Below are 13365 nucleotides of genomic sequence, written 5' to 3' on the forward strand. Positions count from 1 at the left end.
GCTGTGCTACCTGATTAGACTGCTAAGATGTGTCTCGAGGTATCTGTAATGCTGCAAAAGAAAAATGAGGTCAGTAACTTTTCAGATTAAATTGAAAGCACTTGGGTAGGAAACTAGGATTGTTGCATGCCAATAAAGCTCTGCCTTGGCATGCCAATTATAACTGATAATTATATTTCATTTGTTACAACTTGGAGAAGGGCAAAGCACTGACTTTTAGCACGCTATCACACCCTGCTTCTAGCTTAGGGCCAGACTCAGACTCTAATGAAACAAATTCTGTGTGGAGCTGCAAGAGGATTTTACCGTGGGTAACATAAACCAGTGCGCTTTATGTTACTTAAATATTAATGCAAGCACTAACAAGGAAACTCCAATAAAAACTGTGGCAATGACATGGTGATTAACAATAATGATACAATTAACTTGTGCAGTAACTGCACATTATGCCCCACTGCGCAGGCACTCAAGTCTCTAGATATCCTATTACCAAATAAACAGTGTTCATATCAATGGCACGTACAGCCAACGGTATGAAAGTTTAGGAACAAGAGACATGACTGAAGTGGGATCTCCACTGGGAGGAGAGAGTTTCAGCACTGAAGCATCGTTCTGGAAAGCCCTCTCTTCCCTGACTGTAGGTGGGGAGGCGAGCACTGTTCATTGGCTCAGTACACGGGTTATGTGGTCAGAGAGCCGGTGCAGAAATGAGGAGGCAGAAGCAGTGGTGTGAGCTGTCATTAGGTGCTGTATTTTGCTAATACAGCACAAATAACACTTGAAGGTAAAATACTTGAATTCATCTAAAGTGCTGCCAGTTTTGTTTGACACCATTTTGTACAAGCCATACTCCAAACCGCCTTAAGGAGTTCAGCATTGCAAGCCTGGGGTTAACCACCAGCATTGCAGGGAGCATCAGAGAGGAGGTGAGGCGGTGTTTTATTGACAGCAGGTTTGGGCTGCGTGGGTTCAAAGGATGGTTCTGCTGCAGGCTCAAGGCACTTGATCACACAAGCCCCTTGGAGGGGTTCAGCTCCTGCAGGTTGGCTTGTCCACGACCTGTGTGCAGTGCCGTGGTGACACGTTCATACCAGGGCGGCAGTGGCTGGGGTGGGACCCTGATCTTACACAGAATCACAGAATCGCAAGAGTTGGAAGGAACCTCCGGAGATCACCCAGTCCAACCCCCCTGCTGAAGCAGGTTCTCCTAGAGCATGTTACACATGACATCGTCCAGGCGGGCTTTGAATATCTCCAGAGAAGGAGACTCCACAACCCCCCTGGGCAGCCTGTGCCAGGCTCTGTCATCCTCAAAGCAAAGAAGTTCTTCCTCACATTCAACTGAAAACTCTTCTGCTTCAGTTTGTGCCCTTGTCCTGGCGCTGGACACCACTGCAAAGAGTCTGGCTCTGTCCTCGTGAGACCCACCCTTAGGATATTTGTATGTGTTGATGAGGTCCCCTCTCAGTCTTCTCCTCTTCAGGCTGAACAAGCCCAACTCTCTCAGCCTTTCCTCATAGGGGAGATGATCCAGTCCTTTTATCATCCTAGTTGCTCTAGTTACGCTCTTACGTGCATAACTTATTCCTCCCCGGTGACCATTTCGGGGAGGGCAGGGTCCGGCAGCTCAAGGCAGTGCAGTGCAGTAGTACACAGCGATAACAATATTCAATATTGCTACGGTGAGAGCTATTACCTTCTTTTAATATATATTAATTTTTTGGTGTTTAAATAACAAAAAGAGCAAAGAAAGGACCTTGTGTTGGTTGGATAAATAATTACATGAAAGTAATTAAGGTGGACGGTATTCATGTGAACATTATACATGGAAGTGGTGGCACACAGTGTACTGCAAAGAGCAGAAAGTCCCTGTGCTACTTAGGAGAGAAATGCTGAAGCTGTCAGTAAGGAAAGGGCCATTTTTTCTTCCTTTATTTAGTTACTGTGAGATTAAAAGTATCTTTTTTTTTGTCTGCTCAGACTTGTAGGCTCTGCAAGTCACATGATGCCTCATGCCCCTTTCTTTATGGAGACATAGCCTGGGGTGCCCAGCACACAGAAAGCTGCCTGCCTCTTACCATTTTTGAGGCCTTAAGGGAGTCTGTTCTTAATGAGTGGTCTGGGACTGGTTTTGTTTACCAAGTAGAAAACACATGCTCTATTGTTTTTGTTTGTTTGATTATAGAAATCATATTTGTTTCCACCAAAGTGAGGTCAAAATGAAAGATCAAAAATTAAAACACTATTTTTTCTCCTCTTAATGCACGTATGGGAATTGCCTGGAAACCAGCTTGAATCACAGAATTATAGGGCAAAATCCTGAAGTATTGACTCAGGAAAAAACACCCTACTGACTTCAAAGAGAATGCTGCCTGAATAAGAATCAAGGAGGGATTGCAGAGAGCCTCAGTAAAACACAGCTTCAGTGGGAATGGTGCAGTCCCGATTAGGAATTTGCAAGATCAAAAGCTGGGAAGGGCAGAGATCTGCTGGATCATACAGCCAGTTTCATGCAGCCATTGGGAATACTGTTCCCTGCTACACGTTCAGTGCTTCTTCTCAGAGCCCTCAGATGTCCTCTTTCTGGAGGAAATGTATTTCTATGTACTATTTCAGGTCTGCATCTACATACACATGCATACATACATGAGCTGAAAATCCTTGCTTGCATATCAGACTATTTTCAAAGGGGAAATGCTAACATGTGTTCACTTAGTTCTGAAGAGATTATCTCTGTCATTTTTACTTCAGGGCTCGGAAACAGTCACATTTCCGTGTGAAAGATGGCTTGCAAAGTCTGAAGATGATGGTGAGATTGTCAGAGAACTGGTACCATCTGACATTTTTACTGAAAAACTCCTGAAGGACGGGACACTCAAGCAGATAGAGGAAGAAGTTGAAGACCCGTTAGAAGGTAATATAACCCTAGGAGCAGGTAAGGACCCGTTCATCTGATTTTTTTGGACCAAAACATTTGGATGTGGGGTTCAAGCAACTGTTCACATTTCTTTCCCTTCCTGTTCTCTGGTCATTAATGCAATAATGCCATTATTTTCCTGCCGGACATTTATGAACCTGTCACAGATGCCCATTCACAGAGATGTAGTTTGGACATCTCCTCTGATGCCTAACATATTTCCTCCATCTTGTCCTTTTCTTCCAGGCTCTGCAAACAGCTTGCTTTCTTTGCCCGACTTCACCTGTCCCGTGCACTCTGCCCCTCCCTTTCCTACCCTGCCAGTCTGATTTATGTGCCTCCTTCCTCCCAAAGTTGTTTTTCCTGCTGCTCTTCAGGTACACATAGACACCCTCTAAAAATTTGGCTCTAGGCACCCACCCTCACTTCATTAAAGTGCCTCTGGGAAGAAGAATAAAGTGTTCACATTCAATGTTTGGTCCTCCTGGTAGCTGAAGCAACTGAACAAGAACTGAAGTTTTGTCCTAAACTTGTTGCTTCTCTGTATGCCCAGCTGTTCCTAACTCTTTTTCCTCTAGGATCTCCTTTTCCCACCCTGAGCTCCTTCTGCCCTTGAGGGAAGCTGTGAACCTTTCTACACCCTGAGCAGAGCAAACTGAATTCAGCTGCCGTCCTCATTCTTGGTTCTTGAACCTGGCAACAAGATGATTCAACAGAGAAAATCATTCCTCTCCCTGATTCTTTTCTCTCAGAGTGATTTGCATTTACAGTATACCGTTGTCAGGGCCGAATTTAAATGGATTGTAAGTGTTTTCCATTGTCAAGGGAAGAGGTGTCTTGCTGTAAGGAAGGCTGGAGCTTTTGCACTGTGCCTTTAGAAGAGAGAGGTGTACTTTTTACTCTGTTAGGAACTACATAATAGCTCATGGGAGATTTTTTTCCTGTGGAGACAAAGACAGTTTTAATAACAATTAGTAAGTGACACGACTGGTAGATGCCTGCATGGCATGCTTTACCTTGCATTAGTTACCATGTCTTAACTAATCTAGGTGACTCATTTTTTCCTTCTAAGGGCAAAGCCTTGAAACAAGTTTTATAGTCTATGGAATAAGATTTTTGGATTGCTGAAGATTTCTTTTGGCTGGGAGCTAGGGCCAAGTTTGGGAACTTCTCCTTTAGATATAAAATACCTGGGATGGGAAGTGCATCCTCTGCATCTCTATGAGTCCTCATACATCTTGAGTACTGATGCAGTGTAAATCACAGCAATTTAAAATCAGCTTGTGGATTCTAAGGATCATCTTTTATATAGTAGACTGCATTTCAGTCCTGAAGGTCTCCAGAACTGGCAAGCAAAAACCAAAGAGGGGTGAACTGACTAATTAGACTATATGCATTGCTTCCTTCATTACTAATGTAGCAGTTTTCACGCAAATACAAAGCTGTAATTCTGTAGAACATAATGTGAAGAGGCAAACCAGAAAACCTGGCATTGAACCTAGCCTGATGAATGGTCATTATCCATTTCTTAGGGAAATCGTTGGAAATTTTTCATGCAGTATGAAGTAGAATAGGCCCTGTTTTACTGGGAGGAGAAGAAAAAGACAATTTACATATTTTCTTTACTGCTGTTAATGTACAAAGAAGAATCCTAACTAAAACTTTGTGTGTGCCTCTTCCTCATTTGTATTGCCCTGGCATTCACAAGGAGGCATTCTCCAAGGCACGTATGCCACCAGGGTAATCAGAGACTTGTACAGTTCCTAATTGTTTTCCTGGCAAGGATGCTTTCCATGACTGTCTGTTTTCCCTGTGTAATAGGAAAAAGAGTAGCAAAATAAAAATAGAAGTATTTAACAGGTTTAGTAAAGCACATTACTAAAGATTTGATGAGGTTTTATTGGATCATCAATGAGCAAGATAAAGAGAAAGGGTGCTTAAACAGTACAGCTCCAACACTTCCTTAATTAAATACTGTCTCAGCAAAAGGACCCAGAAACCTGTTCTCTTTCTGTTTGGGGTATTTATAGGGATACATGCCATTAACTCTGGTAGTAATTGCACATCTGAATCCCTAGAGTTTGTTTATGGAAGATGGAGTATTAAGAATTCACAACACTGAATCCCTTGTTCTCAGATGTAAGTCCCTTGAGCCTTGGTACGGCAAGGTGCTGAGTTCCCTCACCTCTATCGACTTTGCATTCAGTAATAACTATAATGATTCTTTGCATTTTTATGTGATCAAAGCAATACACAGGCATTGATTAGATGGGGAAAAGGAAAGTCAGCACATTTCAGCCAGTGATTCCCCAACTTTTGGATCATTATCTGAAGCCTGGAAGGATAAAGCACATGGGATTTTAAACCTCCAGGAACCGAATGATGAGCAGAAAGTTTTGGGACTGTTATCTTAGGTAAATTCAGTATCTAAGATAGACCTTGATAATTCACCTGGCCAAAAATCACATCTCTGTTTCTTTCTGCAGTTCACACGTACAAGATCAGTGTGTTCACTGGAGATATCTACGGTGCTGGGACAGATGCTAATGTTTTCCTAAATATCTATGGAGATCTGGGGGACACAGGAGAGAGAAAACTCAGCAAATCTGAAACTAACTTCAACAAGTTTGAAAGAGGACAGGTACAAATCTAACGGGTTAATAACACTTTCCATTTCAGTCTTTAACCTAGTAAGTCCATGACTGTCTTTATAGGATGAGTTTTGCAGTGACAGATGAATTGATTGATTCCATTAACCACTCATTACCTCTTAAAATTCTTTGTATTAATTGTCAGCTGGGTATTACAACTGACAGGCACTGCAACAAATGGGTAGGTGTTTCTGTGGAGTCACTGATAGTTATGAGCTTGGTCCACAGGAACTGGTTTGAATTGTTAGCTGCAGATTTGAGAGCGCACAAAACCTGAGGTCTCTCATTCCCATAGCCTATGTGCAACTGGTTTGCACATACATAGCATATATTGTAATTCACTGCAGAGCATGATAAGCTAAACCACGGCTGTGTTTGACAAAATAACCCTAAAAGTGGTACTCTGTGGTCAGTCCATGAGTCATATTCACAGCCTCATATGGAGATGCTCAGATATAATGGTGGCAAAGATTGTCTTATCTGGATTGTCCATGCCAATCTAACTGGATTAGAAAGGGAAGTCTTACTTGGACTTAAAAAACAGGATGTAAAATTCCAGGAATTCAATATTGTAATTGGTTGTAAAAGTGGCATTTTGTACAGCTCCCCTCATAGCAGAAGCAGGCTTCAAAACGCTTCCCTGCAGAACAGTTTTAGCGTACAAAGATGCCTCTACAGACTGCTGCAAAGCTTTTAACCAAACACCGTCATGTGAGACAGAATTTAAACACATATTGTGCTCTGTAGTCTCTGTTTGCTTTTGTCCGGTAGATGATCTGTTGAGAGCTCGTTAACAGAAGCGACTGCTATTGAACACTCTGCAGGAGGATACGTTTACCATGCAGGCTGTGGACCTTGGCATTTTGTACAAGATCAAGATTCGTCACGATAATAGCATGTTCAGTCCTGACTGGTTCCTAGAAAAAGTAGAGATCCTGGATGAGACGACAGAGGAGTCGTTCGTTTTCCTGTGTGAGCGCTGGCTCTCTAAAAAGAAAGAGGACAAAAAGATAGAGCGTACACTTTACGAGCAGGTACGGTTACGGCTCAGAGCTGCGATCCCAACCCACTGCTACCAATAAATATAAAATGATTGAATACCTGGTTGAAGTCCAAGACAGATCATTAAGGACTCATGCTTTTTGACTTGAGCAAAATGAATTTGTGATTTTCAGACAAGTGCTGAAAGTATGGCCACTCTCAGCCCAGTATCACTAGCTCTGTACTTTGCAATTTCAACAGAAAAATCAAAGAGTCTAAGTAAAACTCTTCGGCTGAGAGTCGAAGCACCCTGCTGATGCACAGTCAAGTATATTTCCCTGCTGCTCTCCTTGCTGAGCTCACAAAGCAGGTTAGTTATGGGTCCCACTATTCAAAGTCCTCAAGCCACACTATTGGGTCCTTTGACTTCATCCTCACTGGACCGGATGGGTTTATCTTTTCAGCTCCTTCTTCCATCACTGCCAAACATAAAAAGTCTGGTCTGTTTGCTACCACTCAAAGCACCAAATGTTTTTTAGTGAAATGCCCTTTCCACTTGCACATTCTCTATTGCTTTATCAGGTTAATATAACTAATTGGAATTTGAGGTACATGCACTAATTAACATTAGCAAACAAGATTAATAGACCTCTCTTGCTTTTATACAGTGAGACATAATAAAGCAGCTGATTATAAGTCCATTGCATTTAAGGTGTCCACTTTGCAAAATACAGTGACGTATTAACTGACAGTTACCACCAAAATTATCATCAATTAAATTGGGCCAGACTCATCCTGAATACAACAGAATGGATGTAAGAAGAGTTACACCATGGATGAGTGTTGCCATATGCTCCCTCATAAAATTGCAGCAGACAATGCTATGAATGCTTGTGGCCATACTTACCCCGTTGCTCATATTAATTCATAATGAGGAAAAGCTATTCACACGACTGTGTGCTAAGACCCCCATGTTTATTAGACAATGGCACTGAACACGTCTGCAGTAACTCTTCAAATAAAAAAGATGTTTCATACCACTCAGCTTTGCAGTGCTCTCCCTCTTACACTCTTTGACCTATTCCAGACACATTGCTCTGACACCACCGTGTGTGCCCTGATAAGCAAATCTGGCGCTGCACCATCCACCTGAATTTTCTGTGGCTATTGCTCACACAGGTAGCAGAGAAAAAGTCACAACACACCATTAAAGCCTGTTAGGTCCATTATATTTCCCTTTATTATAACACACACCCAAAACGGCTTGTCAAGGTGACGGATGAAGTAAATGAATGACTTGCAGTAAATTACAAGTCACATTCAGTTGAGCTACACTGAGCAAAAAGCAAAAATCCCCTATAGGGATTTCTTCTCGTGTTGTTCTTGGAGGCAGGCGGGAACAGCTGACAACACTTGAGCACTCAGCCTCACTACTCTCCCTTACATGCCTTCCAACTAGAGCTATGACGGCGAGCGAAACAGCCTGGAAGGCTCATCTCTCAGCCTGTCGAGTCAGGACAGCAATGCGAACCAGGAGATGAAAAAATCCAGCTTGGTCAAGGCGGCAGAAGAAGGAACACGTGAGCGAGCACCGTGTTTGATTGCATGCGTGCATGTCTCCGTGGCTCTCAGTCCTTGAGAGGCTGAAGTTCGTCCTGGTGAAGAGCAAGGAGAGGCACAACAGCAAACTGCTTGTCCTCACCTTGTATTGTGACTGCTTTGGGAAAGGCTGGGTTGCTGCTTGTGGTTCTGGTTTTGTTGTTTTTCCTGTAGCTCTGCGACCCTAATAGTGGAATAAGCAGTGAAGTTCAAAACAACTTCACTGTTTCCAACCTCCTTCTTTCTCTCCTGTGGAAATCTGTGATGCTGCAGCTTGTCAGAATTAGCTTCTCCATTGCCAGCAGGTGTAAGTTCTCCAAACAATGTGGTGCTTTGGACAGTGTGACAATATTGTTAGGTAGGTGGTTATTCAAGGGTACGGTGTTTTCTGTCACGGTGAGGTAAAATGCACAGGGGACCTCTATGGGCAACTGCAATAACAAATCGTGTCCCCTAGATGCCTAAAGTTAGATGGGTCCACCCACACCACCAATTGTGGAAAAGGAGCTAGTAAATAATATCCATAGGGGCTTTTCAGAAAGAAACCCACTGACCTGAAGAATCATTCTCCCTCTTCCTCGTCCTTCACCTCCAACTTTCTCGCAGACAGCACTTCAGAGGTGAGGAGAAGTGACACTACACTCTGAACAGTGGGGTCTAATAGAGTTAAGGGAAGAATTTATGCAGGTTTTGAATAATTTTGTCTGAAGCGTCCTTCAAAGGATCCAAAGCTCTTTGCAGAGAGAGGGACAGTAGTCAAGTCAGACATGGTATCACCATGGACTATCAGAGGCTCTTTTCCATATTATTCCTTAAAGTAGCTCTTGTCTCTGATATCAGCTTTTTTTTCTCCTATATCTCTTTGACCTACTCAAGATGATATTTCATGTAGCATATTAGAACTGAATTACCAAAGGTGGCTTTGAATTTCTTTAGCCCTTATTTGCCACATTTAAGCCATCTCCCCTTTTCATGATCAGGCTAGTAGTGCCTCATCACCAAGGATGTTTTTTTAATACAAATTTAAATGTGATTTATTTTAGAACCCGTTGGGTTTTTTCCTTACAGCATGTGGCTGCATCACAGCAGCTCTTGGGGTGGGAGGGGAGTGGGGTACAGGGAGCTGAGCAAGAGCTCAAATAAGTTTCTTGGGTCTCAGAAAACGAGCTTCAACTGAGAGGGCTCAGGTGAGTTTGTTTTTTTCCAGAAGGTGATCTGTCTTCTAACTGAGCAGAGGAGGAGGGTCTGCAAGTGCTGTCACTGAAAGACAGGGACTCCATGAACCCTGGACTGAGTTTTCTGTTCAAATAACTGATGGAAATGGTGTCTCTAGTGTAGAGTTTCATCTTTAGGCTCTGGTTCCTGAGACAAGACAAAGCTGAATATAAAGGAAAAATCTGTTTCTGGATTGTGTCTTCTAAAAAGTGAAATATGCTGGACTGTGTCTGCACAGGCCAGCTTTCGTGCAGGGAGGCTCGTCTTGCTCGCCTGCCACCGATAGGAAGGGGAAGAGTTGCACAGGTTTTGTTTCTATCCTGGCTGTGAAGGAAACCTGGAAGATTAGTGTCCATCAGCTGAAGTTAAACTTTGTGGAAAGTTCCCCAGTCCATTGATATTTCCTTATAACTTCATTACCACACAGGCTTTTTTCCTCCGTATTTATATACCTTTTGATTAACCACCTCTGTGTCCCAGGACAATGACTTATGATCTGAATTGCACCTGCATTTTCTTGTCATCCTACATGGGGTCTTTTAGCTTTAGATTAAGATTTTAGATGCGTGGTTAAGATACTGCATGTAACAAGTAACAGGCTGCAGCTGAGTCACAGTCACTGTCTGTGTATGTGTTCTTAGCCCACAGCAAGTGCAAAGTAATTAAACTTATCTTAAACATCCATGTAAGCCAAGTGTAAAATGATATAATTTGGCTTAAGATTTTAAGATAGCTTTCACTGCCATGGTCCAAGGGAACTCATGCAAATGGTTACTGCAGCTCAGCTGATGCTGTGATGTGATACCTGGGTTGCACGTCCCATGTCTCTAAGTTGGGAAGCAGACGTAATGCCACACATTGCCTAGCATGGTCTGCAACCCATGTGTCATGGGGCAAGCCTTCTTTTGCAATCTCATATTGTGCTCAAACAAAAGAAAAGTGATTCCCATGTTCGTTCTGATATTACTTCTGTAGCAAGACAATGGATAACATCTGCCATATTGGCATTCCATGTAGTTTCACAAATAATGGGTAAAACACCAGCATCTCCCATGAGAACCCCTCTCCAGCAGAGCTAGGATAGTTCCCGTCAACCCCCACTGCGCCAGGGTGGTCTTTCTGCTCTGAGTCCTGGAGCTTGTCATCACCACTATCTCTGTTGCAGTGACATGGCCTCATTAAGGAAACTGCATCTTGAAGAAATGCCAGATAAGATGGACTCAGTCGCCAAAGCGAGCAGCTCTGGTGCCAGCACGATTGGCAGTGGAGCGCTCCAGTATGGTGCACAGGGGGGTTTCCCGAACCAGGAGACCCTCAGGGGGAACCTGCAGCTCACATGACAGTGGTGGATGAGACCTGGCCAGGAGCAACAGTGGCCAAGCCCCGCTGCTGCCCTATGTAAAAGAAACCTTTAGGGACCACTAGCGACCAGGAGTGTCATGAACAGGGTGAGCACACGCGGTGTGCCCAGCTCTCACGCCAGTACAGGACGGCAGCAATGAGCACCCAGTGGGAGCTGCGCCCAGGTGGGGGAACTCCTCTGCTGAGTGACAGAGCTCCAGGAGGAGGTGAGCAGCTTGAGGAGTATGGGGAAGAGCAAGAGAGAGATGGACTACTGGGATCGCACCCTGGGACAGGCCCAACAGGCAGGAAGGAGGCACGATATGGAGGATTCCGTGTCTCTCCCCACCTGGCTGAACACAGGGACTTAAGGGATAAGGGTCAATGGTGACAAGTCCCTGCCCGGTGCGGCAGGCACCTCTCCTCTGTGGCTGCCCCACCTGCCCAGGTGCCCTTGCATGGTAAGGATTAGGCTCTGCACGTGGAAGCAAACAGCAGCAAGGACAATGGTTCATCTAGCTTGGAGGCGTCACTGAGGTTAATTCAGCCTTCACCCTGCATCAAAACTGCTTCCATAAGGAAAAAAAGATGGGTCATTGTCACAGGAGACTCCCTTCTGAAGGGAACAGAAATCCCAAAATGCAGACCAGACCCACTTCTTAGGGAAGTCTGCTGGCCCCCTGGGACACAGGTTAAAGATGTGAAGAAAAATCATCCTCAGGTTATTATCCATTATTGATTTTTCAGGTAGGCAGCAATGAAGTTGCAACAAGAAGTCTGAGGGCAATCAAGAGAGACTTCAGGGCCTTGGGACAACCGGTTAAGGGATCAGGAGCACAAGTAGTGTTCTCCTCTATCCTTCCAGTTGCATGGAATGGTGAGGGAAGACACAGGAAGAGCCAGCAGATCAATACCTGGATCCAAGCCTGGTGTCACCTGCAGAATTTTGGGCTTTTGATCCTGGGTCAGTCTACACAACACCAGGCCTGCTAGCGACAGACAGGGTACACCTCCCTCAAAGCAGAAAAGGATCTTTGCTCATTGAAGGAGCTCATTGAAAGAGCTTTGAACTAGTTTTGAAGGGGAAAAGGGATAAAACCAGGCTCACTAGAGATAAGCCTGGGGGAGGCACAACAATGTTTGAAGGACAGTGTGCTAGCGAGGTCCTTCGGTCTGCCGTCTCAGTGGAGGTAGGGGCTGGAGATTCATGTGGCAGCAAAGATGCAAAGGTTATGGATGCGTTGGAAACCATGGAAGTGCCTGAGAATCATCACGTAGGACTTAGGGTTACCCCCCTAAAAAGGTGGTGGGATGAGTAGCCCAAATGAAGTGCACCTACAGCAATGCACTCAGCATAGGCAACAAACAAACAGGACAAGCTGGAAGCTGTTGTGCAGCAGGAAAGCTATGACATGGCTACCATCATGGAAACGTGGTGGGATGACTCGCACAACTGGAGTGCTGCAATGGATGGCTACAAGATTTTCAGGAGGGATAGGCAAGGAAGGGGAGGCAGTGGGGTAGCCCTGTACGTTAGGGAGCGTTTTGCTTGTCTGGAGCTTAATGATGGTGACGACAGGGTTGAGTGTTTATTGGTAAGAATCAGGGAGAAGGCCAACAAGACAGATATCATGGTGGAATTCTGCTATAGACCATCCAACCAGGATGAAGAGGCAGAGAAAATACTCTATAAGCAGCTGGGAGAAGTCTCACAGTCACTAGCCCTTGATCTTGTGGAGTACTTCAACTTACCAGATGTCTACTGGAAATACAACACATCAGAGAGGAAACAATCTAAGGTTCCTGGAAAATTTGGAAGGTAGACAACTTCAGGGGAGACCTGATCGCCCTCTACAACTACCTGAGAGGAGGCTGTAGGGAGGTGGGGGTCGGTCTCTTCTCCCTGGTAACAGATGATAGGACGAGGGGGAATGGTTTGAAGCTGCACCAGGGCAGGTTTAGGCTAGATATTAGGAAAAACTTCTTCTCCAACCAAAGTGATTCTATGATTCTATGATTCCTGATGCAGCTAGTGAGTGAGCCAACTAGGGAAGGTGCCTGCTGGACCTGTTGCTTGTGAACAGAGAAGGTCTTTTGGGTGATGTGATGGTTGGAGGATGTCTTGGGCATAGTGGTCACAAAATGATAGAGTTTTTGATTCTTGGAGAAGTAAGGAGGCGGGGTCAGCAGAACTGCTACTATGGCCAGCATCTAAGAACGGCACAGCCACTCACTCACTCCCCTGCGTTGGGATGGGGGAAAGAATTGGGAGAGTAAAAGTGAGAAAATTTGTGGGTTGAGATACAGACAGTTTAATAGGTAAAGCAAAAACTGTGCATGCAAGCAAGGCAAAACAAGGAATTAATTCCCTCCTTCCCATCGGCAGGCAGGTGTTCAACCATCCCCAGGAAAGTAACGGTGACCTGGGAAGACAAACGCCATCGCTCCAAACATCCCCCTCCTTCCTTCTTATTCCCTCAATTTATACACCAGGCATGACATCATATGGTATGCAATACCCCTTGGGCCACTGGGGGTCAGCTGTCCTGGCTGTGCCCCCTCCCAGCTCCTTGTGCCCCTGGCAGAACAGAGGAAGCTGAAAAGTCCTTGACTGGTGTAAGCCCTGCTCAGCAACAACTGAACCATCAGTGAGTTATCAAC

The 13365-nt window shown here is 44.6% G+C and overlaps 1 protein-coding gene across 1 annotated transcript in view; it reads left to right on the top strand.

Moving 5' to 3' along the window:
- Positions 1-13365, top strand: part of LOXHD1 (lipoxygenase homology domains 1) — a 164089-nt gene that overhangs the window by 96828 nt on the left and 53896 nt on the right. Inside the window, exons 29-32 of the mRNA XM_035903101.1 lie at positions 2752-2914; positions 5404-5558; positions 6393-6602; positions 8009-8129. Coding sequence (XP_035758994.1) covers positions 2752-2914; positions 5404-5558; positions 6393-6602; positions 8009-8129 — 649 coding nt within the window. The remainder of the gene's footprint in view (positions 1-2751; positions 2915-5403; positions 5559-6392; positions 6603-8008; positions 8130-13365) is intronic.

This window comes from Egretta garzetta, unplaced genomic scaffold (assembly GCF_000687185.1).
Source record: "Egretta garzetta isolate BGI_Z169 unplaced genomic scaffold, ASM68718v1 scaffold179, whole genome shotgun sequence".
NCBI lineage: Eukaryota > Metazoa > Chordata > Aves > Pelecaniformes > Ardeidae > Egretta > Egretta garzetta.